The following is a 24,797-nucleotide window of genomic DNA, read 5'->3' as shown; positions in this document are numbered from 1 at the left end:
TCTAAAACTCAGCCAGATAGGACTCCAGTCCTCCAAGACTCAGAAGCCCTGATCCCCCCCAGCCAGAGGGGCAGGGAACCCAGCTGATACTGGCTGGCAAAAGCTGATTATGGACATTTCTGCCCATCTCCACATTCAAGGATGTCACATCAGTAGCTTGAAATCAGCTTTGGAGGGAGTACTTACAGCACAGAAATTGGCAAAACCAACAACTCAGGGCATTCTTTTTCCCCAGGGACTCTGTTGTTAAAGTGTTACCAGCATACCATTGCTCCCAGCCCTCCATCTGTCCCTACTCACCAGGCCAGGAACCCCTTTTACAGGGACCCAGGGAGCCCTGGAAGTCTGAGGAGACTCCTGACAAGCCACCAGGCCACGGCAGGGGCATCCCCCGCATGCCCAGGCTGCACTGGGCTGGACCCCAGAACCCAGGCCTGGATCCTCCCAGTCTCCACACCCAGACCTCTGCCTCTGACTCTGTGCAGCCTGGGAACTGAGCGCCTCAAGTTGGGAGGCGCACAGGCTAAGGTGTGGTTACGGGCAAGTCACTTTAGCTGTCACCTACAGCACAGGAATCAGCATAAGAGCACACACCCCGAAGTCACACTTGTGCTGCTCACATTCAAGTTCTGTCCATGTGACCCCAAGCAAGTTAGATTTTCCCTGGCCCTCAGTTTCCTCATCTGTAAAATGGGGATAATAGTAGTTCCTGCTTCATTAGGATGTCATGAAAGTAAAGAAGTTATCCCCATATAAGAGGATATTATTACTTAGCATATTACTTAGCATTAATACATGTTAGATTTGTTATTGTTAATAATTTCCTATCCCACAAGGGAAGTTGTGAAGGAAAAGGAGCTAACATATATACTCGGGGGTCTGCACACAGCAGGTGCTCAGTTAATGGGCCCTGTCGTTTTCCGATGGCGGCAAGATGGGTCACTGGCTCTGACCTGGGTGGAGGCGACTTTCTTTGGGCCCCACCTGGCCATTCCGGCCACCAGGGGGCGCCCCAGCCTTGCCCGTGGCACCGCCCCCTCACCTGCGCGGGCAGTTCACCTGGCGCCGTCTCCGGAAGAGGGGACCGGGGCCGCGGGTACCTCGGAGGGATCCCGGCGTCGTCGGGTGAGAGCCTAAGGGACGCCGAGGACGGGGACCCTTCGAGCTTTGGGCGCACCGGGCCGGGGAGAGTGGGCGAGTGGGTCATGGGGCGGGGCAGGAGCGGCCGGGCCGGACTCCCGGGGCCGAGAAACAGGGGACGCGGGCAGGAAGGAAGGCAGGAAGGCGGTGGCTGGGCTAACGACGCCTAGGGTTGGGGGTCGAGGCGTGGGGACCCTGACGCCTGGGCTGACGTGCTAATAACTGGTAGCTCGGTGCCGGGAGGGGTGAGGAGGAGGGATACCCCTGAGTCCCAGAGCGGTGTTGGGCCTGCAGAGGCCACGTCAGGGAGACCCCCAGCCTGGCCGGGGGGCATTTGGGCTGGGACTGCCGCTGATGCCTGGGTCCTGAGAGTAGGCCTAGGGTCGGACACATGGCGAGGGGAGGAGGGGAAGGGACAGATGTGTGTGCGCGCGTTGGGGGTGGGGAACCTCAGGAGTGCTGGAGAGGGGTAATATGCCAGGAAAGCCCCGTGTGTCCCCTCCCTCCTGAGCCCTGGAGCCCCTGAACTGCGGGCCCTGGCGGCCCTAGGGGTGTGCCACTAGGCTCCCATCCCCAAAGCCGGGCGGGAAGTAAACAGAAACCTGGAGTGGACGGTCGGGCGGCAGGTCGGGCGGCAGTGCCGGCACAACCTGTTACCTCGCCGGCCCGCCCACCCGCTCAGGGCCTGGAAACTGGGGGACTGGGGCCAGCAATCCGGAAGGGGTGGGCTGAGGGTCTGGGCACCTAAGTTCAGGATGGGGACCTGAGAAAATAGGAAAACAAGGGCCAGGAGGGCTGGGGGGCAGGGAACTTGGGCCTGGGCTTCTGGAAAGGGAGGGTGCTGGATTTCTGGGGGCTAAGGGCTCAGGACACGTAAGTTCCCAAGGCCCTGTATTCTTGGGAGAAGAGGCTGGACTAATCGCAGAGTCCTGAGTCCCAAGAACCTGGGTTCTGGGAAGAGTTTCCCAGCTGGTAAGAGGCTGGGAGCCAGAACAGCTGGGTCATGGGAAGAGGGGGGTGGGGACTGTCACTGCGGTGGCGTGTGGTCCTGGAGCACTGGGAGAAGGTTTCCTGGGAGCAGAAAACATCTGCTAGAGGCAGAAGCCTGGACAGCTCTTTTCCTGCTTCTCCCTGCCTCAGTTTACCCTGGGGACATTAAAGAAGCTGGACAGCCAAGACACAGATCATTAACCCTTCATGGCCCAGGGAGGCCCTGGCTGCAGGACCGAGAGGGCCAGTAGGCAGGTGAAGAATTGCAGGAGAGCCACGTCTTGGCCAGTGTGTGTGTGTGGGGGGGGCGCGGGGCAGGGCAGTGAACCCCTTTGGGCTGCGGTGTAGAGTGTCTTGCAGCTACCTCTCCCCACAGACCTACCTGTCCCCACAGACACTGCAGGCACCATGAGCTCCCCAGAAGGGCCCAGCTTCTCATCCGGGCTGCTCTCCGGGGGCACCTCCCCCAGCAGCAATGAGGGCTTCTTCCCCTTCATGCTGGAGCGGCGGGACTCATTCCTGGGAGGGGGCCCAAGGCCTGAGGAGCCCGAGGACCTGCAGCTGCAGCAGAAGGAGAAAGACCTGTTGTTGGCCGCAGAGCTTGGCAAGATGCTTCTGGAGCGCAATGAGGAGCTGCAGCGGCGGCTGGAGATGCTGAGCGCCCAGCACTCTGAGCATGAGGAAGTGAGCTGACAGCAGAGGGCAGGGCTGGGGGGATGGAGGACAGGGGAGGGACCAGGCAGCGGGGGCAGGGAGAGGAAAGCCAGGCAGGGGGATGCCTCTGGAACAGCAGTTCAGGTCTGGGACCAGCCTCCCTGGCAGTGTTGCCCACTGGTTAAGAACATGAGCTCTGAGGGCAAGACAGGACCTGGGTTCAGATCCCTGCCTGGCTGTGTGACCTTGGGCAAGCTGCTGGACCTCTCTGAATCTTGGGTCTGTCTCCTCAGCAGTATTGCCAACAGATCCTGGGCTCTCTCCCTGCCTGGCTCTGGGCTAAGCACTTTCCATGCATCATCTCGGTCAATTCTCACCTGGCTCTGGGAGATATGAAGTTCCCTCTGCCCAGGCTGTGGTCAGCCACACTCTCACCCTGGGGGTCACATCTAGTCCCCTAAACACCCTAGACACCACTGACTCCTGTATCCATGTCGTCAGCCCCACACCCTCCCCACCTGGCCACCTAATGGGCATTTCAACATAAGTGGCACTGGATTCCATGACCTCATCCCCTGCTGTCCCCACCCCAGCTTCCCACCGTAGGACCAGAGCCTGCACATCTCTGTGACCTCTCCCTCCCACACTGGCAGGCCCTGTTGATTCTTCTTCAAAACTAGATTGTGAGTCTACCCACTTCTCACCGTCTCTCCAAGCTGGCCGCAGCCCCATCATCTGCCCCAGACACTGCAGCTGCCTCCTCACTGGTCCTCAGCTTCCACTCTTGCCCCCTGAGCCCCTTCTCCATGGGGAAGCCAGAGGGATCCTCAAAAATTGCAAATCAGATCATTTCAGTCCTTGCCCAGAATCTCTCAGTGGCTCCCCCTCACATTTAGAATGAAACCAAAACTCCTCCCCATGTGACCTCTTTGACGTCAGTCATCTCAGCCACTCAGTCCCTCCTCAGAGGGGGCCTTTTTTCAGTTCCCTGAGCAACCCACGCTTATTGCCTCAGGGCCTTTGCACTTGCTGTCCCTTGCTGTAGCCCTCTTCCTTCTTGCCCTGCAGGAGTCAACAGACATCACTTCCTCCTGAAGGATCCCCCACCCCACCCCGCTCCTCTTCATCACTTACCAGGGTTTCTTTAGAGCTCTTAATGTCCCCCCTCTGAAACTACCTGGTTCAATGAAGGGTCCGTTTGCCTCTGGACTCTAAGCTGCTTCAGGCACGGAACTTGGTGGTCTCACTTACTGCTGACAAAGACTCCAAAACAGGGTGAGCTCAGGAAATATTGGATGGATGGATGGATGGATGGATGGATGGATGGATGGATGGATGGATGGGACTTGGAGATATTAGGGAACTTGCCTTACCACAAAGCAGCAGCAGAGCAGGACAACGGCCAGGACAATCGGACCCCGAACCTGTGGGCTCCATCCTAGAGCTGTGTTGCCCCCACAGTATTTGGTTAAGGGCTTGGCTGCCTGGGTTAGAATCCCGGCTCCACTAACTCACTGTGTGTCCTTGGGCAAGGCTTTTAACCTCTCTGAGGCCCAGTTTTCTCATTTGTAAAATGAGGGTGTTAAGGAGTCTAAGTCTCGTGGAGTAAATAAAATAACGTAATATAGGTAAAGTGCTAGCACAGGCCCTGGCAGGAATGCCTGCTAATCATTGTAGCAGCTGTGGCTAGCTTCACCTTCCTGCGTGGAGAGTCTATGACGGGGAGGCAGGAGAGGCTGGCCCCCTGACTTGCCTGCCTCCACAAGCTGGGCATCTGGGTGTGCCAGGAGCATCCCCCTGCTGGTTAGACAGGTTTGGGGGAGGGCAGGCAGAGGCCTGGGGCCAGGGTGTGGCTGACCAGGGTTAATTAGAGGGAGCTGGCCAGGAGGAGCTGGGGGAGAGGGAGGCCGAACCTCCAGAGCCCCTGGAACCCAGGTGTGTGAGGCCATGGGCCGAGGCTTCAATTCTGCCAGACTCAGGCGCCAGAAATGGCGCCTACGCCCTCAGGTCCAGAAGCCCTGGTGGCAGCCAGAGGTGAGTGGGCATCAGGGAGCCCCGCCCAACTCTGGCCCAGGGTCAGCCCCTCCTGGAAGCTTCTTTCTATTGTTCCCCCTCCTCCTCTACTGTCTGAGGCTGTGTCTTGCCCTCTGCCCACTTCCTCCCCGGCTCTCTCACGTTTCTGGTTTTCAGGCTTGTCTCACACCCCCCTTGGACTTTCTTTGGGTCTCTGTCTCCCTGCGTCCCCTCCAGTCTCACCTCTCCCTGTCTCTACCCTCTGTCCCGGCCCCCACAGCGGCTGCAGCAGGAGAACCATGAGCTCCGCCGAGGCCTGGCAGCCCGGGGAGCCGAGTGGGAGGCCAGGACTGTGGAGCTGGAGGGGGACATGGAGGCCCTTCGGGTCCAGCTGGGGGAGCAGCGTTCTGAGCAGCAGGACAGCGGACGGGAGCGGGCACGCGCCCTCAGTGAACTCAGTGAACAGAACCTCCGGCTCAGCCAGCAGCTGGCCCAGGTGGGACGGCCCTGACCCCGGGTCCCTGGGAAGGAGTGGCAGATACCTGGGTCCTGGTGGGAGTGGGTGCACTGGGCTTGGTGTTGCGGCTTGGGCCAGCTGAGGGCTCCACTGCCTCCCCCCACCCTCAGGCCTCCCAGACTGAGCAGGAGCTTCAGAGAGAACTGGATGGCCTTCGGGGTCAGTGCCAGGCCCAGGCCTTGGCTGGGGCAGAGTTGAGGACACGGCTGGAGTGTCTGCAGGGGGAGGTGAGTGCCAGCTGGGTCTGTTGAGCCTGGAAGGCTGGCTGGGAGCTGTCTGTGCCTGGCCTAGCCCTTCCACTCCAGCTCTGAGGCCTTTCCCCAGAATCAGATGCTCCAGAGTCGCCGACAGGACCTGGAGGCCCAGATTCGAGGTCTGTGTGAGGAGGTGGAAAAGGGCCAGGGCAGGCTACAGGCAACCCATGAGGAGCTGCTGCTGCTACGGCGAGAGAGGCAGGAGCACAGTCTGGAGGTGACTGCTAGGGTTGGGGTGGGCAGATGCATCCAGCCAGGGCCTTGGCCACTGCCTCAGGGCTTCCTGGGAGAAGACACCAGAGCTGGGTCACTGGGAGCCCTAACAGCTGGGCCAGAAGAGCACAGGCATTAGCACAAGGGCAAGTGGGAGGCATAAGCTACTGAGCAGGGGCAGTACTCTTAGAATGCATCAGAGACTGGCATCTGGGAGGCCAGGGATGGGGCTGAGGCCAGAACTCAGGGCAGAGATGATAGGGACCTGGACCAGGTCTGGGCTGTGAAAATGGAGGAAAGGAAATGAAAAGAGGCAGTATGGCTTGATGTTTGAGATCTCAGGAGTTTGCACTTTGTGGTCAAATTACCTGGGTTCTTATTTCAGTGTCCCTTCCTACTATTGTGGAACACCAACATCAGTTTCCCCATCTGTGAGATGGGATGGTAATGGTACATGGCTGTGGTAAGGGTGTGAGACACTCAGCACATTGCCCGGCTTAGAAGAAAGGATCAGTCAATGCTGGATGGTAGCATTAGTGAGAGAGTTAGAAGGTAGACTGGTATGGTCGGGGGAGGGGGTGGGGCTTTTCGAGGTGACCTGGTGGGGTGGGACTGGAGGGAGGGTGATGGGAGACTTTGAAGCCGGGGCGCCCATCGGCGTCCTGCTTTATAGGGGAGGAAACTGGTGTCTGCCGAGGGGAACTGCGCGGCCCAAGGCAGCCCAGCGATCCGGGAGTGGGAGCCAACTTCAGCGCTGGGCTGCGCTGACGCGCGGGGCTGCCTGACTCTCTGCGGCGTGCCGGCGCCCCCTGTGGGCCGGCCGCGGGAGGCCAGTGGCGGGAGCACCTGGCTGACCGCCCTTGTTTCACTCTGTGGTGGGCTGGTCGCAGCTGGAACTCGCGCGCTCCGAGGCGGGGGAGGCACTGAGCGCGCTGCGGAGGCTGCAGCGGCAGGTCTCGGAGCTGGAGGAGGAGTCGCGCCTCCAGGACGCCAACATCTCAGGAGCCTCGCTTCAGTCAGAGCTTGCCCATAGCCTCGACAGCAAGGACCAAGACCAGAACGTGGACAGAGGCGGAGATGCTCTGGTGAGCTCTCGGCCCACCAGCCCCTACACGCACCATCCAGGAGGGCTGCAGACTCTGTCCCTCCTTTTTTTCCCACGAGGTGTGACACTGCACTGACCAGTTTCTTTGGTGAATAGGCCACTCTGCCCCCAGAGACCCAAGAGGCATCCAGCCACCAGCCTTCACCCCAGGAGGAGAGGTTGGAGCCTCCCAGGAAGCGAGCATCCCTGAGCCCAGCGGAGATACTGGAAGAGAAGGAGGCGGAAGTGGTCCGGTTGCAGGATGAGGTGGGGGGAGCATAGTACTGGACGCAAAGCCCCTCTCAATGTCAGTTTCTCTTTCCCATCTACATCTCCGAACCTTTGCCCACGAATTCCCCTCTACCTGGATAGCCCTTCAACCCAACAAACTTGCAATCATGTTTGAAGAATCAGCCTGTATGTCACCTCCTCCAGGAAGACTTCCTGGACTACACTGCCCCTTTAGTCCCACCTCCCAATGCTTCTCCATGCATCCTTCCTGCAGGCTTATACCACCCATCTAGCCCCGACCAGCCCCACCCCTCTAGGCGCTCAGAAGATTCATCTCCAGCACAGGACCACAACTGTCTGGGTTGTTTGTGGAGCAGGCGGGGATGGGGGGTGGGGGAGGGAGCGGGAGGGCGGCAAGCTGGAGTCCAGGCTGCCTGAAGAGCAAGAGCTGGGACACTCAGGGGCCTACCTGCCTTTCTGCACCTTACCCTGTCCGCAGATAGCGCTGCAGCGGGAAGAGCTACAGTCCCTGCGGGAGGAGCTGCAAAGGCAGAAGGAACTGCGGGTGCAGAAGGATCCCGAGGAGATCTTAAGCGGTGCCCTCTCGGATCGGGACGAGGCTGTGAACAAGTGAGCATCTGCCACCATCCACCACCGCCCCAGGGGGGGCTACAGGCCCCCAGGACACTCTGGCCTTTCTGGGTCTCGGATTCCCTCCCGCGAGTGCTATAATTGTCCCCACTCCGATGCAAGAGCCCTCTAACCTCCCTGGTTTCGGTATTAGCGGCCTCACTCCCGCCTGGGTCCAGGAGCCCCCAACCACCACTGTTCGCTGAGGCCCCAGCGCCCTCGTACCTGCTCTCTGCCCCTCTCTCTTGCAGGTCCCTGGAACTGGCCCTGGAGCTCAGCCGCGTTTCTCTGGAGCGGGACTCCCTCTCCCGGGAGCTGCTTCGCACCATCCGCCAGAAGGTGGCGCTGACGCAAGAGCTGGAGGCCTGGCAGGTGAGGGGCGGTGCCGGCGGGGCGGTGCCGGCGGGGCGGTGCCGGCGGGGGCGGTGCCGGCGGGGGCGGTGCCGAACGCTGACCCGACCCGCCGGCCCGGCCGCCCTGTCCGCAGGACGACATGCAGGTGGTCATCGGGCAGCAGCTGCGATCACAACGCCAGAAAGAGCTGAGTGCGGCTGGATCCGCCCCGAGCCGCAACCCGCCGCGCCTCTCGCTGCGCCTGGGCCCTGGGCCCGCCGGCGGCTTCTTCAGCAACCTCTTCCGAAGGACCTGAGCGCCTGGTCGAGGGGGCCACCTTTGCCCTCTTTGGCTCACTTTCCTCTTCTGGCCAACGGAGCAACGGGCCCTGACTGTCTGCCAAAGGCGGCTGGTGCCCTCTCCACCCCAAGAGGCTGGGCAAGGGCTCACCGGGAACAGGGGCCAGCTTTGGGGGCCAGGGACCCAAGGTGGGTGGCAGGGGCAGGTGTGGCAGAGCTGTTTTTCGAATCTAGATAGGTCTATCTTTTCCAGGGACTAGGCCCCCTGCCCCCCGGCATGCTCCAGGACAGGGTTGAGGGTGGGTATTTATGTATCAAGCTCAGACAGAGTAATATATAAATCATTGCACCGACTTGGCCTCCATTCTTGGGAAAAAAGCACATGAAAAAAAAATGCCCCAAATTTTATTAGTATAAAAAAAAGAAAAAACCAAACCACTCCGAACCCCTGAGATGGAGGTGGGGGTGTTGCTGGAGGTCAGAAGGACAGGGAGAAAGCTCGGTAGCCCAGATTGGTGAAGACATCCACCCTGCAGCTGTTGCCTGCGGCTGTCAGGACCTAGAGGCAAGAGGGGAGTGACTGACCTGCCCACACGCCCTGGCCTCCCAGGATCCCCACCGCCCCTTGCTGAACCCACCTTGCACTCAGGGGCTGCTGGTTGCTGGTTGAGGCTGAGGCTTAGCAGCCCTGGGGAGGAGCCAGGCACCTGGGCCTTGAGCTCCCCGCTCAGCTGCCACTGATTGACACAGCGACCCTGTCCAGCTGATAGAATCTGTGGAAGACAAGGAGGGGCCTCAGGGTTCAGGGCTGCAGGGGGAGCGGGGCAGGGCTGGCAGAAGCAAGACAGAGGGCCTCACCAAGTCCTGGTAGAAGGTAACATGCTTCTGTGGTGCCCGCATGGGGAAGACGGTGGTGGGTGTGGAGGATCGAAGGTGCCAGAGGGTTAGTGCTGGGCCACCTCCACAGACCTGGGCAGAAAGGTGGGGGTCCCCAGCCACCATGAACCACAGGCCCTCAGCTGGACAGGGCCCGGAGCTGCCACCCCATCTTGCACTCTGCCCGGCTCACCATCCAGTCAGAGTCAGTTGCCAAACATCCAATCCAGCGCCCATTGTGGGGCCTCGAGCACTCCTGGGAGGGAAGAGGAGAATAGAGGAGGAGGTGAAGACACAGGAGATGCCCAGGAAGGAAAAAGGACAGAGCATGGGGTGTGCCCTCACCTCGTGCTTGTAGACCTCAATCGTCTGGACCTCCTTGGCCGTGCGGAGGTCTGTGAGGGAAGAACCATAAAAAGTACCCTCCTTGCCCCAGCCTCCCTTACCACCATCTTTCCCTCCAATCAGACATTCCCTTACCCCAAAGCCGCACGGCCCCATCCTCGCCACCTGACAGCACCTCGGGGCTCCGCTCCCGCAGTGCCAGGCAGTGGATGTAGTCTGTGTGGCCCCAGAGGGCCCGCTGCAGGGAGAGGGGCAGTGTCAGGACAAGATCCAGGAAGGATGCTGCTGCCCCTGCTCCCCCATCCCGCCCCTGCCACTCCAGTTCCACAGCCCTCTCACCGTGAAGGTCCCCGTCTCAAGGTCCATCGTATGCAACTGACAGTCTCCCCCTGCCAGGATGAGGGAATTCTCCTGCAGAAGGTAGGATGGGGTCAGAAGAGAATGTCAAGTCAGAACAGGGAGAGGGGAAGGATTAAAATTTGGGCCCAAAACAGGGCAGGGCAGAGCCCCAATTAAAAAGGGCTCAAACCTTGGGGACGAGAAGCAAAGCATTGATCTCAGGTACTTCCAGACTGGTCCTGGGAGAGGAAAAGCAGAGTCAGCTCTTGTGAGGCAGTACCTTCACCCCCACATGCCCTCTGCCCACATGGGCCTGGCTCACCTGTATGGGGGCTGACGACGCCACAGCTCCTTGCAGCCCTTCATGGAGGAAAACACTGGGTGACCTCAAAGGCTCTCTCTGGGTCTGGGCACCTCACCCTTCCCCCAGCTCCACACTCACCTTCTTAAGGATCTCTGCCCAAAGCCAGGCCTTCACCTCCCCATCCCCAGCACTGAGCAGATGTCGATCAGTGGAGACCATGCTGTAGACGGGTCCATCGTGGGCTAAATGGAAGTACAGAACCTGAGTGACCCTGTCCTGCTCCTCTCATCCACCCGGGGGTTCCCTAAGCTGGCCTCAATGCCTGCACCCACCTTGGAAGGTCACCATGGGCTTCTTACTTTCCTCTTTGGCCTCAGAGCTCAAAGCAGCAGACAAGCTGAAAGGAGAGGGGCCTGAGAGTCAGAAGAAGGGGGCATCAGCCCCAGGAGGACCAAGTGCCAGAGCTAATGGATGGTGGGGAGCAGGGGCAAGGGTACCTAAAGATGGCTATCTGCCCGTAATTGTTGCCGGCTGCCAGGAACTTCCCACAGGGTGAGACATTCTGGGAAAAAATGATCATGTGCAGCCGCTGCAGGGCCTGAAATACTTCCATCTGTGGAGAGAGGCTGGATGAAGGCTGTCTGGGGCGTCTGGGACCCCTGAACCACACACTCCTTCCTGCTTCCCCTGCTGCAGTCCGGCCTCCCGCCGCAGTCCGGCCTCCCACCGCACTGACTTCTCAGTTCTCCTTTTTATAGCCCACCAAGCAGGCACCTGTCCATATAGTCCCAGGGGTGGCTCGAAGGAGGAGGTGAGAAAGGGGAGAGTTGAGGCTTGATGCCTATTGGAACTTTTGTTGACCAAGGACTCAGCCTCTCCTCCACGTTTCCTCAACTGTCAAAAGGAGCCCACGGGAGATTTCGTCACGATTGGATGAGCTACTGTATATAAAAAGCTTCGCACAGGGCTGCCTCGGAGAAACCGCTTAAAAAGTGGCTCTAGGGGCTTCCCTGGTGGCGCAGTGGTTGAGAGTCCGCCTGCCGATGCAGGGGACACGGGTTCGTGCTCCCGTCCGGGAAGATCCCACATGCCGCGGAGCGGCTAGGCCCGTGAGCCATGGCCGCTGAGCCTGCACGTCCGGAGCCTGTGCTCCGCAACGGGAGAGGCCACAACAGTGAGAGGCCCGCGTACCACACACACACACAAAAAAGTGGCTCTATTACTCCAATACAGAAAAACGTACTGACTCCTAATCCGTATCCTGACTTTCATGTTAGGCCCCTGAGGTATTTCTGGGTTACTCTCCCTCCCTCGGGTCAGAATCCGAGTCCCACCAACAGCCCACGCAAAACAGGTCTTGAGCGCACGACTCCTTGCCGGCCCCTTCGGAGCCGGGCATGGACTACAAACCCCAGAAAGCACCGCACATCGCGCCCTCTCACCTGACCCAGAGGCACCGCTTGCGGCATGGTTCGCTCCATCTCGAGAAATAAAAGTCCCAGAGTGCTCCGCGCGCGACGAAGCCTCACGAGACCGGAAGTGCCAGCAAGCACCTCCCTTTCGCGGTGCGTCACCTACCCAACGCCGGTGGCGGGTCCGGCGTGAAGGCGGCCGCCGCGTAACCCGAGTCCCAGGAGCGGAGGTGACCGCCAAGAAGGTCCCAACACTAAGTGGCGCCCTCCTCAACGCCACTACGCCAGGTCCCTTCCCCTACCTCCCCTCCCCTACCCCGCTGAACCGACCCGCCTTCCAGTCGCGTGCCGTCCGTCTTCCGCGCCTGCGCGGGACCTGGCCGCGCGCGCGCGCGCTAAAGCCACGCCCCCGCGTTGAGCCACGCCCTCGGAGGCTCCGCCCCTGTCGTCCGGATCCCACCCCTCCGCTCGCAGGACCCCGAACCCCAATGATCTTACAGCAACCCCTGGAGCGAAGCCCCCAGGGTCGGGCCCGGCGCGACCCGCGGGCTGACTCAGGGGCGTCCCGAGGCCTGGACGCGAGGTGTGTGTGGGGGCCCTGGGTGGGCCTGGCCCGGGGGCCCAGGAGCTTTGCTGGGCCCTCAGGGCTGGTCTGCAGGATGACACGCGGTGGGGTTTATCGGCAGGGCTTGGGCATGAGTTAAGACAGGATTGCAGACTTGGGACAGACTCCGAGGCAGGCTTCTGGATGGTCTGGGAGAGGAGGTGACTTAGGCGTCAGCTGAGACAGGGTTGGGCTGGGGGCTCCTGGCTGACGCTGCAGGCTTAGTTGGGCAGATCCTGGGGATGGGTCCAAGAGGGTGGGGTGCTCCTGGCTCTCTTTTCTTCCCAGCTCCCCTCTCCGAGGAGCTGTGCCCATGAGTACCAAGCGTCGCCTGGAGGAGGAGCAGTGAGTTTGGGGGCAGGGAGGGACTTCCAGCAAGCCCTCTGTCACCTCAGGTCCCCATCAGACTACCTCTCTTCTGAATATCCCAGGCTGCCTGCCTCCTCGTCTCTCCCCAGGGAGCCCCTGCGCAAGCAGTTCCTGTCTGAGGAGAACATGGTCACCCATTTCTCTAGACTCAGCCTGCACAATGACCACCCTTACTGCAGCCCCCCCATGGCTTTCCCCCCAGCTCTGCCCCCACTCAGGTAGGCACAATCCACAATCCACTAGCTGGGCCTTCTGGAGGATCATACCCAATCCTCAGAGCCAATCTCCAGGCTCTGCCTCATCTTGCTATTTTTAGCTTCTAGCCAACCTCTGTTGTTTCCCTACTTGGCTCCTTGGAAGGTGCCAGCAGTCCAGGAGCCCCTGGGGACCTGTACCAGGTGGGGTGTGGCTCTGCCAGTCCAGCCTCAGCCCTGTGCCGTGACTGTCATTTCCTCTTCCAGAAGCCCTTGCTCTGAGCTGCTTCTCTGGTGCTACCCTGGGAACCTGATCCCGGAGGCGCTCCGGTTGCTGAGGCTGGGGGACACCCCCAGCCCCCACTATCCTGCAACCCCAGCTGGGGACTTAATGGAGCTCTGAGTGCTGGGGGGCAGTGGCCCTGCCCACCTTCCTTCTTCCCCACAGCAGGGGAGGCCAGCACTCCCACGAAGGGAGCAGCTGCCCTGCTTTTCCTCCAGACCAGGCCTCTGGGCACCAGGACCTTCCCCCAACAGAGGACACTGAGCCCCACGGAGCCCTGGGGTGGGAGGTGCAGGAGCATGGGAAGGGAGCCGTCCCCTCCCCAGAGAACTGAATAAAGATTGCTGAGCAAATGAAGCCTACAGTGTGGAACCCAGGGCCTTTGGGAAAGGGAGGGCAGGGCAGAGGTGCTGGATGCTGGGGTTTCTCCTCAAGATCTTCCCTGGAAAACGGTCAGGGCACAGCCAGGTCCTGGCAGGCTGGGCTCAGGCATTGAGAATGTGTGAGTCAGAGCCTCACCCCCACCCCCGCGGCTGACTCACTCCTCCCTCCAGCTCTGGGAAGTCAGGCTGGGATCATGCCACTCTCCAAACCATTTAAAGTTAAAGATTCTTTTATTAATAAATTCTCTCCCCCTCCAAATTTTCTTCCCAAAATAAATATCTCCCCCCTTTTGGGGGTTGGAGGGGCAGTGTCTTAGGGCCAGCCGTGCTAGAGGGCCAGCCCCCTAGTGTTAGGAACAGGTCCCTAGCGCCCCAGGCTGAGATCCCGTGGTGGAATTTCAGTACATCTGAGTGGGTGGGTCCTGATGTTGTGTCTATCTCTCAGGTCAGCCTGGCCCCCAGGCCATAGTGTGGGTGGGGGGACCCTTGTGCAAATGCTGTGGTTCCTTAGTGTCAGCTGTCTGGCATGAGCCAGCCAGGGTCTCCTTTTCTATTCTGGAGCCAGAGTCAGGGCAGTCAGACACCTTGGAAGGCCCTTCTGAAGCCTGGACCCAGGCCTCAGAGAGGTGATTCGCTGTCCCCCATCCCTCCACACCCCTGTGGTTGGAGCAGCCTGGCTTTGGCTGTGTCTGGGAGGCTGGGGCTGGCTCCAGAATGAATGAATGAATGATGAGTGGGCGCAGCCTCCTGCTGGCAGGGGGCGCTCACTGTCACTGGATCAGCGCCACGCCAGGACAGCCCTCCCCGCCGGTCTCCTCGATGGGGGCTGCAAGATAAGAAGAGGGGCATCATGAGCGGGGGAGTTGCTGAGGAATGATGAGGGGCCGTCGGGCGGGCAGGGGCGCACTTACTGGTAAACTTTTCTCTCCTGCGGCACCGTCTCCAGACCAGGAATCCGGAAAGCAGCCCCAGAACGAGGGCCAGGCTCAGGGCACCCCCAAGGATGGGCCACAGCAGCCTGAAGGAGGCTGGAGGGGCCGCAGCGCCTGGGGGCGGGACTCCAAGTCAGACCTCGCCCCTCTAGGGACCAGCCCCGCCCCCTAGATCGGAGCCTTAAGCATTTCCTCCACCTTGGTCTCTACCCCAGTCAGAGCCCCTTCCTCACTCCAGCCTCTCCCAATTAATTCCACAGATCTGCTCCCCTCTCCACCCAGCAACCCTCCCCCCCAAGACTGGGGTCCGCTCGCCTCTGGCCCCGCCCCCACTCACAGCCCAGGCAGAAGTCGCTGTGCGGTCGCGTGGGGCACGATGCGCAGTCCATGCACTTGTCTAGGTCCGCGCTCCAGGAGCTGCCGCGAGAGCAGGGGGTGGTGCCTGGGGAGGGGGCCGCGAGTCAGAGGCGGGGGGCGGCTATTTTTGGGGCTGAGGTCAGGGTCGGCCGGCTCGAATAACGTGAGTCACCGGCGCTCTCCCTCCACATTCCTCACAGGTGACCGCACGGCCCGACCGGGACACGGCAGCGCGGGGGAGAGGGGGGCGTAGTGCGGGACGCTGGGGGGAGTGGGTCAGGTCCCCATAACAGCCCCCCCGCCGCCGCCGGCGGGTGACTCATTCCTGGGCACCGGGCCCGACCCCGGTCCCTCCCCCCGCATAGCTGGGCACTGAAGTCACCGGATGGAAGGGGGCACCCCACATGGTATGGGGGGCACGGACCTCCGTGCCACTCAACACCCCCCCAACTCTTCGGTCAAGGGGGGGTGGGCAGACCCGGTATTGATCAGGCTGGGGGCGTGCCACCTTACCGGACGGGACATCCCTCCCTCAAACTTTTCTTCTCTCTCCACTTCCGAGTCCAGACTCAGGACCGAAGCCTCCCCCGCTCCCCAAGTTGGACAGGCGGGAAACTGAGGCCTGGACTACGGATGAAGCTGGGAGCGAGATGGGACCTCTCCTGGCCAGGGAGCGCGGTGTCTGGAGACCACCTGACCCCGGATCCCCATGTCCGCCTAGTCCCCCCAGTTCTGCCCACTCCTCTAGGCCCCCAATGACGGCTCCCCGATCCCGGACCTGGGAGTCCTCCGTCTCCCACGCCCTCCCGCCCAGCCCGGGCCGGGCATACCTGGCACTCGCTCCCCGGCCGCGGCGCGCAGCAGCGCCAGCCCGAGCCCCAGCACGAAGAGCCGCGGCAGCGGGCGTAGCGGGCCGGGAGACATGGTGTTGTTCGTCGGGCGGCGGCTGCAGTCTGCGCTGGCCGCCCGCGTACCGGGGCAGACAGCAGCGGCCCCGCCCCCGCCTTCCGGGGCGGATCCCTAGCCTCTGCCCACCCCGTGATCCACCCCTAGACGCCGGGTCCCGCCCGGACCTCTAAGTTCAGTTATTCGCTCAACAAACGCCGTCTCTGTGCGGGAGCGGCCAGAACGCCAAAGGGATGCAGATCTGGCCCTGCCTTCTCGGTGCGGAAGCCCAGGAGGTGCGTGTTGGGCGAGAGGGCGGATCTGACACGAAACAACCCAGCACAGAGAAAGCTGTTTCTTAAGGGCCCCGAGGGTATGATAATAACAATACAACAAAAATAATAATACTGTGCCCTTTAATTTCTACCTTAGCACATAGTTACATAGTAAAATGTGGGCTTGTTGTCTCCATTTTTCAGACTAAAATGAAGCTCGGGAAGGTTAGGTGAGTTCCGGAGTCGAGCCCCAAGCTCTGTTCGGCTCCATACCCTGCCCCTTGACCCACTGCTTGCCGGACTTCAGCCAGTTGATGCTCTGCACCCGGGCCAGATGGGGGAGCAGCGGCTCCAGGCTCGAGCGCCCCCCACTGACGAGGTTGGGATTCGCGCGTTCGCCGCGGTCGGGACTGGGGTCTCTGCCCCTCCCCTGGGCGGTGGTCCGGTGACGTCATTGCCTCTTTAAGACCCCCGCCTCCGCCCCAGTCCCAGCACTCCGTCTGCTACTCCGAATCTTGGTGGACTCCTTTGCAGGTGAGCCTGGGGGAAGTGTGCGTGTCGTGGAGGAGGGGGTAGGTGCCTCGAAGATAGGGGGGCACGGGGAGTGGCGGAGTTGGGTTGGGGTGCGCGTGAAGAACCTGAACTGATTGGGCGGCAGCCACCCAGGGCCAGGAGCCCCTGGGCGGGGGGCTGCACCAAAGCCCTAATGGGGTCCTTTGGCGGAAGGGTTAAACGCCCCTCCCCCCAGCCCGGGGACAAAGGCACCGAAACCCAGGCGCCCCTCCCCCACCTGTGCTTCCCTCTGGGGCGGGGCTCCCTTCCCCCTCACCTGCGGGAGCGGACCCTGCAGCTAGCGCCGCCATTAGAACCCTCCAGGGTGCGCGGCTTCCAGGCCGGGGGGCTGAGGACACCCTCCTTCGGGCCAGACTCAGAAGGGAAATAGGGATCGAGAGCGGGAGGGGACGCCCTCGGATGAGCCGAGCCTGTAGTGCGTGGAAAGGGAAGGGGTCGAGACCAGGGACACGCTTGTAAGGGAGAGGTGCTGGGTGCCTAGTCTGGCGTGGCCCCGGCCCTAACCCGGCCAGAGTCCTGGAGGGCTGACACTGGGTTTGGGATTAGCGCCGTACGGCCCGCCGCGTCCTATCTCCCCCCAGGTCATGAGTTCGGCCCGGGTTATGGGCGGGTGCAATTGAGTGGAGAGTCTGCCCTCTGGCCACCCTGGTGGGGCCGGTGCTAAGTTTAGGTCCGAGCCGTGCGCGGGAACTTTGGGCAATGGAGAGCCACAACGGGACCCTGAACGGAAGGGATCCCCCGCGGCGACCTCCAACACGAAGTGGGATGTGTGGGGGCCAGGGCTGCCCCAGAGGAGATGTTTCACTGGACAGACCCCAAGGGTGGTAACTTCTTTTAGGGAAGTTGTGTCCTGAGAGAATGGCATTTGGGGCAAGAATACACAAAAAAATGTCACCAACCTTGGGGGTCTGCTCTGTGGCCCCTCTAGGGGAGGACAGAAGGGCAGGAACCAGGGAGGCAGCCGGTGGCCTTGGGAAAGGAAGTGCTTTGGGGTGGGAGGGCTGTTTTTGTTTTTGTTTCCCTCCATCTCTGCTGCCCCATCCAGGGTCTGACTGGGTGGGATTGGTTTGGGCCAGGCAGTGGCAGGCAAGGCCAGGGCTGACTGGCCACCATGTACACAAGATCTTAAGATCAAACTGGCAACCGCCTGTATGGGGTACAGAACCAAGTTGGGGTGAAGGGTTTGGACATTTATGTTGGGTGCTGGGAGGAAACTTGTATCTCTATTCTTGGTGTTAAAACTAAGTTTTAAGCCTGAAGCTCATGGCTAGAGCAAACCTACCACCCATTAACCCTGTGGAAACCACCAAAAAACTGCATTCTATTGTTTCATCCCTTTTGCCCCTTTGTACCCAAAGTAGCTGAAGCCATGGGCAAGCATGTGCATAGGCTTTATATTTCATTTGCACTCAAAACAACTAGGACTGGGTTGCTTACTTTTTCACTCTTATAAACTAGTGCCTGTCTAGGGAAAAAAAAATACTAAAGAATTAAATGCTCGTTTTGCCCATGAGAAAATGAGGCTCAGGGAGCATGCCTTGTCCATGTTACAGGACACGGTGTCCTGATTCCCAGGGTTCATACTCTTGTCCTGTGTGGTGGCCATGGCTTGTGGCATGGGGGTTAGCATTCACTGGGAACCAGAGGCTGGGCCAGCTGATCTTAACGTTACTCTGCTTCTGTCCCACAGTGCAGCTCCTCAACCTCAACCTCAACCTCACCATGGCCTCTGCTGGTCTGCAAATCCTGGGGATCGTCCTGACACTGCTTGGCTGGGTGAATGCCCTGGTATCCTGTGCCCTGCCCCTGTGGAAGGTGACCGCCTTCATCGGCAACAGCATTGTGGTGGCCCAGGTGGTGTGGGAGGGGCTGTGGATGTCCTGCGTGGTGCAGAGCACTGGCCAGATGCAGTGCAAGGTGTACGACTCGCTGCTGGCGCTGCCCCAGGACCTGCAGGCTGCCCGAGCCCTCTGTGTCATCACTCTCCTAGTGGTCCTGCTCGGCCTGCTGGTCTACCTCGCAGGGGCCAAGTGCACCACCTGTGTGGAGGACAAGGACTCCAAGGCCCGTCTGGTGCTCATCTCTGGGATCATCTTTGTCATCTCAGGAGTCCTGACCCTGATCCCCGTGTGCTGGACTGCCCACACCATCATCCAGGACTTCTACAACCCCCTGGTGGCTGAGGCCCAAAAGCGGGAGCTGGGAGCCTCCCTCTACCTGGGCTGGGCAGCTTCTGGCCTTTTGTTGCTGGGTGGGGGGCTACTGTGCTGCACCTGCCCCTCTGGGGGGTCCCGGGGCTCCAGCCATTATATGGCCCGATACTCGGCCTCAGCCCCGCATACTGCCTCTCGGGGTCCCTCTGAGTACCCCACTAAGAATTACGTCTAATTCGGGAAGGGGAGCATAGGCTCCCTTGAGAGTGGAGCCTAACCCTCTGAGCTGGAGCCATGGCAATGGTGATCCATGACAGCTTTGGTGTTGTTTTTGCTTTATATTGGGGGGGGCAGTGGTTAATCCATTTGATAACCCACCTGGGCTCTGCTACTGGCGTTCCTCACCTTTGGATGATGGAGCCAAAGAGGTGATGCTTCAGAGTTTCTGGATCTTTCTCCACCCTGGACACCCCCATCTTAGAGACCAACCTGGAGCTTTGGGCCCCATGTGAAGGGTGCTTGCTATCCAGGTGCTTTCATCCTGTCCCCGAGAGTTCCTGCTGATGTTGGGGGTAGGGCCTCCCTAGGCCTGCAGAGACAAGCCTTCCCTTGCTGGTCAGGCCTCTGGAACCCGCAGGGGCTTTTGAGCCACGTGTAGCCTCTAGAGGAGCAGGTGATAAGTTACCAAAGACCCACCCACCTCCAAGTCTTCTGACCTCTGGCTCCTCCATCCTGAGTCATGTCCCCCCTGTGCTGACCCCTGACCCTCCCATCCCCAGCCCCTGTGCACTTCTGCCATGTCCTGCCCACACTCACCAGTTTTTACTAAATAAAGCACATTTTGTTTGGTTACTTGCCTTTGGTGTTGCTGGGGGTCTGCTGAGTGCCAGCCTGGCAGGAGGAGGTGGGCACAAGTCACTCACCTCCCGTGTTGGCCCCGTGCCTTGCGTGGCCTGAGTGAGGTTACCCACTGGTCAGGACCTGGAGCAGGCCTTGGCCAGACAAACCCAGGAGAGGCCATCAGGTCTTCCCGGCCCAACCACAGATCAAAGGAGCCAGGTTACAAATGGTCTGTTTATTCCCTACTCAAGGGTGGGGGTGAGGGGGGTTGATGATGGGCAGGGCCTCCAGGCCTGGAGGAGAGTGGCTGCTCCCAGATAACCTGTCCTGGGCCTCTGGATGCTGGTAGTGGCCAGGTCAGAAGGGACCAACTCCAGGCCAGGGAGGGCATAAGGAGCTACTGCCCTTTGGGTGAGGCCCAGGTTCTGGGGGCAGGGGAGGGCTCAGGAAGAGGAAGGCCAGCCTGAAGGAGACAGCAGAAGAGAGAAAATTGGGGGAAGCAGGGGCAGGCAAGGGCACCCTGCCTGGATGGAGGTGGGGACCCCACTGAGGAGGGTCTAGACTCAGTCAGGCCCGCTGAGACTAGCCCTGCAGCCGGGCTGGGCTCCAGCATCTGGAAAGTGGGTTTCACCTGGGGGAGGGATTGACAGTAGAAGGCAAGGATTAGGGCAGGGCATCCAGCACAGGGTCAAGGTTCTAAGCAGCAGGCTTCCATGGACATTCACCTCACACGTAGTCTCTCTTGTCCAGCCCAGATGCACCCGAGCGGGAGGGGATAGAGTAGCCCAACCTCGGTCCCCGGGGCCGGTCGATCTGGGGCGGGGGGCATGTGCAGCAGAGGAGGCCCCCGCCCAACATAAGCAGGGCAGATGCCGCCCAGCCCAGGTAGAGAGAGGCTCCCAGCTCCCGCTTGAGGGCCTCAGCCACCAGGGGGTTGTAGAAGTCCTGGATGATGGCGTGGGCGGTCCAGCACACAGGGATGAGCACCAGGATGCCTGAGAGGAGGAGGATGACCCCCCCGGTGAGCACAATGCGGGCCTTGGCGCCTTCATCCTCCACGCAGGTGGTACACTGTGCACCCGTGATGGCCACCAGCAGGCCAAGCAGAGCCAGCAAGAGGGCGATAACGCAGAGGGCTCGGGCAGCCTGCAGGTCCTGGGGCAGCGCCAGCAGCGAGTCGTACACCTTGCACTGCATCTGGCCAGTGCTCTGCACCACGCAGGACATCCACAGCCCCTCCCACACCACCTGGGCCACCACAATGCTGTTGCCGATGAAGGCGGTCACCTTCCACAGGGGCAGGGCACAGGACACCAGGGTCCCCAGCCAGCCCAGCACAGCCAGGGTCATGCCCAGGAGTTCAAGAGCAGTCGAAGCCATCTGTCCCCTCAGTTAGGTCTTCCCAACTCTAGGAGGCCTGGTTGATTTGCAGGAGTGGGTCCGATGCTGCGGAGCGTTGTCAGCGTCCTCTGACCAAGACAGTCCTCACATCTGTGAGCCTCTGGCAAGGCACCTCCTCGCTCCGTGCGCCTCACAGATGTGTCTCTGAACCTCCACAAACACAAATCAACCTCAAGTCCTGCTCAGCTGAGCGGCTGGTGTCCCTTCGAGGGGCCCGTCGCCCCTCAGATGCCCAGCGGCTGCTCCTGCCACCCTGCAGTCAGGTCCCACTGCCGCCTGTCTGACCCAGCTTGCACGGACCCTCCCGACCCACCTTCAGGCTGAAGAGAGATGTGTCCCCAGAGTTGGTGCAGGTTCACGCTGAGCGGCTCACCTGGCAGTGCCACCTGGGGACTATGCTGGCTCCCGGTTGCAGGCGGGGTTTTAAGGCCAAGGCAGGGGAGGAGCAGAGAGGCCGAGACTGGGGAAGCCAGAGTGATGGGAGGAGGCGGGGCTGGGGATGGGATGGGGGCCTCAGGGTCAGTGCGGGGGTGGGTCATGACCAGGATGGAACAGGGGAAGAAAGAACATCCATGCCATAGGAACCCATGGACAAAGGAACGGGGAGACTGAGGACCGGCTGTGGAGGAAGGAATGGGGGCCATAAAGGAACTGGCTCAGGACAGAAGTGGGAGGGTATCTTGGGGAGCCTCCTGTCCCCCGCCCGCCGCTGTCTCTGCTCTCCCCCACCCCGTGATGCAAACGCACCAGCTTCCCCAGTATCACACACCCCGCCCCTGTCCAGCTGCCCGCCAACCGGGGACTCTCTGGAATCTGATCCGTCTCCCCGTCTCAGCCCAGTGGCGCTGGCGGCTCCCGAGGGAGGGGCCCTGCCCGCACTGTTCCCCAGCAACAGGTGCCTGGCGCTCAGCTCAGGTGGCATCACCCAGGCAATGGCCTAGAAAACCACCACCCCCAACTTCTACATCAGCTCAGGTGTGCCATCCCCACCCCTGCTGCTGAAACTGGGGGCTGAGCTGAGGGTGTCTGGGGGCCAGGGACAAAGAGCCCGTTGTGCAGGTGGGGGAGGGGGAAGGGGGAGAGTAGCAGGGGCGTGAGCCGTCCGTGGGGGTGCAGCCCCAGCACCCAACTCTGTTCCTCGGGGAGTGGGACACCAACAGAGGAGGGCGTCCCTGAGCCCTGCCCCACAGTCCTCAGGAAAGACACCCCTCCTGAAGACCCCCTCAGAGCCTGTGACTCCCCTCGTGGGGGCAGCCTGGAAGTCACACAGACCATGGCTCAAACCCTGCCCCCAACCCGGGGCCAGTTCATGGAAGGTCAAGGTCCTTAGCCTCCTTGGGTCAAAGGTCTCTTTGAGAAGCACACAAACAGGAGCCCCTCATTTGGGGCGGGCCATGAGCTCCTTCAAGGCCCTCCCTGGGTGCTAAGAATTGAGGATTACTGTGTGAAAAGGGAGTTGGGGGCTGATGAAAATTCCACTCTCCAGGGTGGTGGAGAGGACCCCCGGGGGAGAGCCTCTCCACCCGCCCTCCTCCTGAGGAAGCTGGAGCTCACCTGGCCTGTGGGGGCAGGGGTGGGAGGCCCCCCAATGCACACCTGGTCGCTGCACCACTCTACGACCCTGAGGGAGGGGAGGGGTGCTAGGTGCCTCCTCACCTACCCAGTGGGGCTTCATTTATAAAGGATTCTAATTTCAAGTGGCTGCATTGCTTCTGGGAATGGGTTTTAGCAATTTTTTGGAAGAGAGGTTTATAACTTCATCAGATTTGCAAAGCGGGTGGGTGCCCCAGAAAAGCACAAGAACCCCTCCCCCTAAAATGGAACAACTGAGGCCAGTGTCAGCCAGTGGGTCTGATAGGCGGACGCCAATGATTGGAGCTTTCTCCACACTGGGTGCCTCCCCAGAGAGGGGCAGAGATCAACTGGTATGGGCTGGCCTGGTGGCCCCGGCCTGAAGACGGGAGGAGGGTGCTGATGCTAGCTGGCTGGGAAACGGCCAGAGCTCCCTGCTGGCTGTGATGGGCAGGGGGAACCCTGGGCAGGTTGTCCAGCTCATCTAGTGCCCCCTCACGCCCCCAGGCCTCAGATTTCATGGGGGTAGGTGGGTGGTTGAAGAAGGGCAAATAGAGGCAAGCCTTCAGTGGGCTCCCTCTGGGGCCACCAGGAATCCAGTCACACAGGTTTGGGCAGGCAGGTGTCAGGGAGCAGCAGCCAGCCCAGATCTCTGGAGGGCCCACCGAACCGCACAAAAGGCCTCCCATCCTGGGCAGCCTCAGCCCAGGGCCTTTTCCTTCCCCAGGCCTGGAGAGAGTCTGCCTCCTGCCTTGGGCATTAGGTCACCAACTCATCCTGATTTGCCTAGTACATTCTTGGTTTGAGCACTGAGTCCTTTGTAGGGGGGTCGCGGGGGATGGGGACAGTTGGTCAGCCTGCAATTGGGCCTTGCTTTAAGGGCCCACCAGTTCCACGGGCAGCTCCAACCCCCTCCCCCCAACGTCGTGATGGGGCCTGGTGTGGGCACTACACACCAGGTAAACGTGGTGCCAAGAGATGGCACAATGAGGACCCTGAACTTCTTAGATCCCATTTCCTCTTCGGCCCGACATGTCTACACTCTACCCCTGCACTGCCACACGGGAGGTGGGCGGTCAGAGGATGAAGACACCCCTCTCGCCGCCGCCCCCAGAAACCAATCCCAGCCAGACCTGCCTCCGGGCACGGGGCAGCTTCAGCTTCCTCCCACCTGTCTCCCTTTTCCCCGTCTTGATAAGGCGCCTCCTCCACAGCCTAGATGGAGAGTAAATGTGGGGACATTTGTCAGAGAACTAGGAGAGGCACACTGTGTGTGTGGGGGGGCCCCAGGCCCTCTCTTAGGTCCTCTGGTCAACCTGGATTCAGCTGGATCTGGGAACCAAAGGGTTAAAGTTGGGGCCTAGGCTGGGCCTGGGACTCGGGCTGGAAGGCTAAGGACAGGAGAGGCCGGGACCCCCACTGTGTAGTTACCATCTCAATGACACTTTACCGAGTCCGCAGGAAGCCCCACCTCATCCGCCACCTCCTGGGAAAGAGGTGGGGGAGGAGAACCTTCCCCGCTGTACCACTGAGGGAGGAAACCAAGGAAGTGGAGGGGGGCTTGTCCTCCTCACCCCTTCAGGGAGTGACAGAACCGAAACTAACCTTTGTTCTCTCTGGGAGGGAGGAGGGGTGGGAGGCTCAGGTGGGCAGAAGAGACTGCAGCTCAGCTTAGATGAAGGTGAAGTGGGAGGGGGTTAACTCCAATCCTATTGTCCAACTCGCTCCCCTTACAGGGGAACAGGACAAAAGAGGGGAACTGACTGTGGCCACCATGGTGCCAGGAAGGGTATGGAGGTAGCTATGGGGGCTGCACAACAACCCCAAAGGCTGCATCGCCCGTTTCCCTGGGGAGGCACCTGAGGCCCCGAAGTTGCAGGTAGAAAGCCCCTGGCTCCTGAACCAAAAGGAAAAGAGGAAACACTGACATCCCATAATAATTCTCAGGGACTCACGCCCCCATTTTACAGACAAGGGAGCAAGCTCAGAGAGCTAAGGAACTTGGCCAAGAGAACACGTGGGAAACAGGACAAGCCTGATGCAACCCCAGACTGACTTCAAAGCCTCCGGCTCCTTGCCCAGCAACGCTGGCTGAGCTTCCTGAGCTGGGCCTCCTGGTGCCTCTTTCCCCGAAGGCAATGCAGCCCGCAGCCCAGCCGGGCCACCCCGCACCATGTTGAGCTTCCCTCAAGCCATCCTCCCTGCATCCTGTCCTTTCCTCCAGAGCCAGCCATCCCCTCCTCCTCCCACTCCTCGAGGCTCCCTGCGTCATGGGGAAGTCTCTGCACAGAACAACATCTGTATCTGATTACACGGGAAGCCACCCTCCACCCGGGTTCACT

At 60.7% G+C, this 24,797-nt stretch overlaps 6 protein-coding genes across 17 annotated transcripts; 3 read left to right on the top strand and 3 right to left on the bottom strand.

The window, feature by feature from the left end:
* The first annotated feature begins 1,073 nt into the window (after positions 1-1,073).
* Positions 1,074-8,750, top strand: BICDL2 (BICD family like cargo adaptor 2). Of its 4 annotated transcripts, none has more exons than XM_032603992.1 (10): positions 1,074-1,125; positions 2,281-2,420; positions 2,525-2,814; positions 5,078-5,293; positions 5,425-5,541; positions 5,639-5,785; positions 6,672-6,866; positions 6,983-7,132; positions 7,596-7,726; positions 7,978-8,750. In XM_032603992.1, exons 3-10 carry the CDS (start codon positions 2,539-2,541, stop codon positions 8,594-8,596), a joined length of 1,851 nt encoding a protein of 616 aa, XP_032459883.1. In that variant the 5' UTR covers positions 1,074-1,125; positions 2,281-2,420; positions 2,525-2,538; the 3' UTR covers positions 8,597-8,750. The 4 variants fall into 4 exon arrangements, with proteins under 4 accessions (XP_032459883.1, XP_032459882.1, XP_032459885.1 ...); XM_032603994.1 differs by lacking the exon at positions 2,281-2,420 and having other exon boundaries at positions 1,078-1,125; positions 7,978-8,098; positions 8,214-8,706; XM_032603991.1 differs by having other exon boundaries at positions 2,281-2,814.
* Positions 8,747-12,028, bottom strand: THOC6 (THO complex 6). Of its 5 annotated transcripts, none has more exons than XM_032604006.1 (13): positions 11,665-12,005; positions 10,720-10,835; positions 10,555-10,619; positions 10,361-10,464; positions 10,241-10,278; positions 10,109-10,157; positions 9,919-9,990; positions 9,715-9,817; positions 9,580-9,629; positions 9,428-9,490; positions 9,217-9,327; positions 8,997-9,131; positions 8,747-8,917 (listed from the first exon to the last, which is right to left on the bottom strand). In XM_032604006.1, the coding sequence occupies exons 1-13, from the start codon at positions 11,701-11,703 to the stop codon at positions 8,837-8,839; spliced, it is 1,026 nt and encodes a 341-aa protein (XP_032459897.1). In that variant the 5' UTR covers positions 11,704-12,005; the 3' UTR covers positions 8,747-8,836. The 5 variants fall into 5 exon arrangements, with proteins under 5 accessions (XP_032459897.1, XP_032459899.1, XP_032459898.1 ...); XM_032604008.1 differs by having other exon boundaries at positions 11,965-11,983; XM_032604007.1 differs by lacking the exon at positions 11,665-12,005 and adding an exon at positions 10,997-11,658.
* On the top strand, positions 11,985-13,445 carry HCFC1R1 (host cell factor C1 regulator 1). Of its 3 annotated transcripts, none has more exons than XM_032604013.1 (4): positions 11,985-12,217; positions 12,527-12,583; positions 12,697-12,825; positions 13,069-13,445. In XM_032604013.1, the coding sequence occupies exons 1-4, from the start codon at positions 12,123-12,125 to the stop codon at positions 13,202-13,204; spliced, it is 417 nt and encodes a 138-aa protein (XP_032459904.1). In that variant the 5' UTR covers positions 11,985-12,122; the 3' UTR covers positions 13,205-13,445. The 3 variants fall into 3 exon arrangements, with proteins under 3 accessions (XP_032459904.1, XP_032459906.1, XP_032459907.1); XM_032604016.1 differs by having other exon boundaries at positions 12,019-12,217; positions 12,670-12,825; XM_032604015.1 differs by lacking the exon at positions 12,527-12,583.
* A 234-nt stretch (positions 13,446-13,679) lies between these two features.
* On the bottom strand, positions 13,680-15,744 carry TNFRSF12A (TNF receptor superfamily member 12A). 2 transcript variants are annotated; one of them, XM_032604017.1, is made up of 4 exons: positions 15,587-15,744; positions 14,737-14,841; positions 14,379-14,513; positions 13,680-14,293 (listed from the first exon to the last, which is right to left on the bottom strand). In XM_032604017.1, exons 1-4 carry the CDS (start codon positions 15,678-15,680, stop codon positions 14,238-14,240), a joined length of 390 nt encoding a protein of 129 aa, XP_032459908.1. In that variant the 5' UTR covers positions 15,681-15,744; the 3' UTR covers positions 13,680-14,237. The 2 variants fall into 2 exon arrangements, with proteins under 2 accessions (XP_032459908.1, XP_032459909.1); XM_032604018.1 differs by having other exon boundaries at positions 14,737-14,816; positions 15,587-15,719.
* Positions 15,745-15,840: 96 nt separating this feature from the next.
* On the top strand, positions 15,841-19,499 carry CLDN6 (claudin 6). Of its 2 annotated transcripts, none has more exons than XM_032604011.1 (3): positions 15,841-16,014; positions 16,121-16,450; positions 18,180-19,499. In XM_032604011.1, the coding sequence occupies exon 3, from the start codon at positions 18,212-18,214 to the stop codon at positions 18,875-18,877; it is 666 nt and encodes a 221-aa protein (XP_032459902.1). In that variant the 5' UTR covers positions 15,841-16,014; positions 16,121-16,450; positions 18,180-18,211; the 3' UTR covers positions 18,878-19,499. The 2 variants fall into 2 exon arrangements, with proteins under 2 accessions (XP_032459902.1, XP_032459903.1); XM_032604012.1 differs by having other exon boundaries at positions 15,856-15,937.
* A 484-nt stretch (positions 19,500-19,983) lies between these two features.
* On the bottom strand, positions 19,984-20,862 carry CLDN9 (claudin 9). The gene has a single exon (XM_032605963.1). It carries the CDS (start codon positions 20,860-20,862, stop codon positions 20,209-20,211), a length of 654 nt encoding a protein of 217 aa, XP_032461854.1. The 3' UTR covers positions 19,984-20,208.
* Positions 20,863-24,797: the final 3,935 nt, after the last annotated feature.

This window comes from Phocoena sinus, chromosome 15 (assembly GCF_008692025.1).
Source record: "Phocoena sinus isolate mPhoSin1 chromosome 15, mPhoSin1.pri, whole genome shotgun sequence".
In the NCBI taxonomy this organism is placed as follows: domain Eukaryota; kingdom Metazoa; phylum Chordata; class Mammalia; order Artiodactyla; family Phocoenidae; genus Phocoena; species Phocoena sinus.
This window is presented reverse-complemented; position numbering and strand designations above follow the sequence as displayed.

Excerpts from the sequence above, each read along its gene's own strand:
- BICDL2 (XM_032603992.1), top strand. The coding sequence starts at position 2,539 with ATGAGCTCCCCAGAAGGGCCCAGCTTCTCATCCGGGCTGCTCTCCGGG. Across the intron at positions 2,815-5,077 it reads AGCACTCTGAGCATGAGGAA|CGGCTGCAGCAGGAGAACCA; the intron begins GTGAGCTGACAG and ends CGGCCCCCACAG. Across the intron at positions 5,786-6,671 it reads GGCAGGAGCACAGTCTGGAG|CTGGAACTCGCGCGCTCCGA; the intron begins GTGACTGCTAGG and ends GGCTGGTCGCAG.
- THOC6 (XM_032604006.1), bottom strand. The coding sequence starts at position 11,703 with ATGGAGCGAACCATGCCGCAAGCGGTGCCTCTGGGTCAG. Across the intron at positions 9,491-9,579 it reads TTGAGGTCTACAAGCACGAG|GAGTGCTCGAGGCCCCACAA; the intron begins GTGAGGGCACAC and ends CTTCCCTCCCAG. Across the intron at positions 8,918-8,996 it reads CAGCAGCCCCTGAGTGCAAG|GTCCTGACAGCCGCAGGCAA; the intron begins GTGGGTTCAGCA and ends TCTTGCCTCTAG.
- HCFC1R1 (XM_032604016.1), top strand. The coding sequence starts at position 12,123 with ATGATCTTACAGCAACCCCTGGAGCGAAGCCCCCAGGGTCGGGCCCGG. Across the intron at positions 12,584-12,669 it reads CGTCGCCTGGAGGAGGAGCA|GCTGCCTGCCTCCTCGTCTC; the intron begins GTGAGTTTGGGG and ends TGAATATCCCAG. Across the intron at positions 12,826-13,068 it reads CCAGCTCTGCCCCCACTCAG|AAGCCCTTGCTCTGAGCTGC; the intron begins GTAGGCACAATC and ends TTCCTCTTCCAG.
- TNFRSF12A (XM_032604017.1), bottom strand. The coding sequence starts at position 15,680 with ATGTCTCCCGGCCCGCTACGCCCGCTGCCGCGGCTCTTCGTGCTGGGG. Across the intron at positions 14,842-15,586 it reads GGCCGGGGAGCGAGTGCCAG|GCACCACCCCCTGCTCTCGC; the intron begins GTATGCCCGGCC and ends CCCCCTCCCCAG. Across the intron at positions 14,294-14,378 it reads CAGGAGAGAAAAGTTTACCA|CCCCCATCGAGGAGACCGGC; the intron begins GTAAGTGCGCCC and ends CTTATCTTGCAG.
- CLDN6 (XM_032604011.1), top strand. The coding sequence starts at position 18,212 with ATGGCCTCTGCTGGTCTGCAAATCCTGGGGATCGTCCTGACACTGCTT.
- CLDN9 (XM_032605963.1), bottom strand. The coding sequence starts at position 20,862 with ATGGCTTCGACTGCTCTTGAACTCCTGGGCATGACCCTGGCTGTGCTG.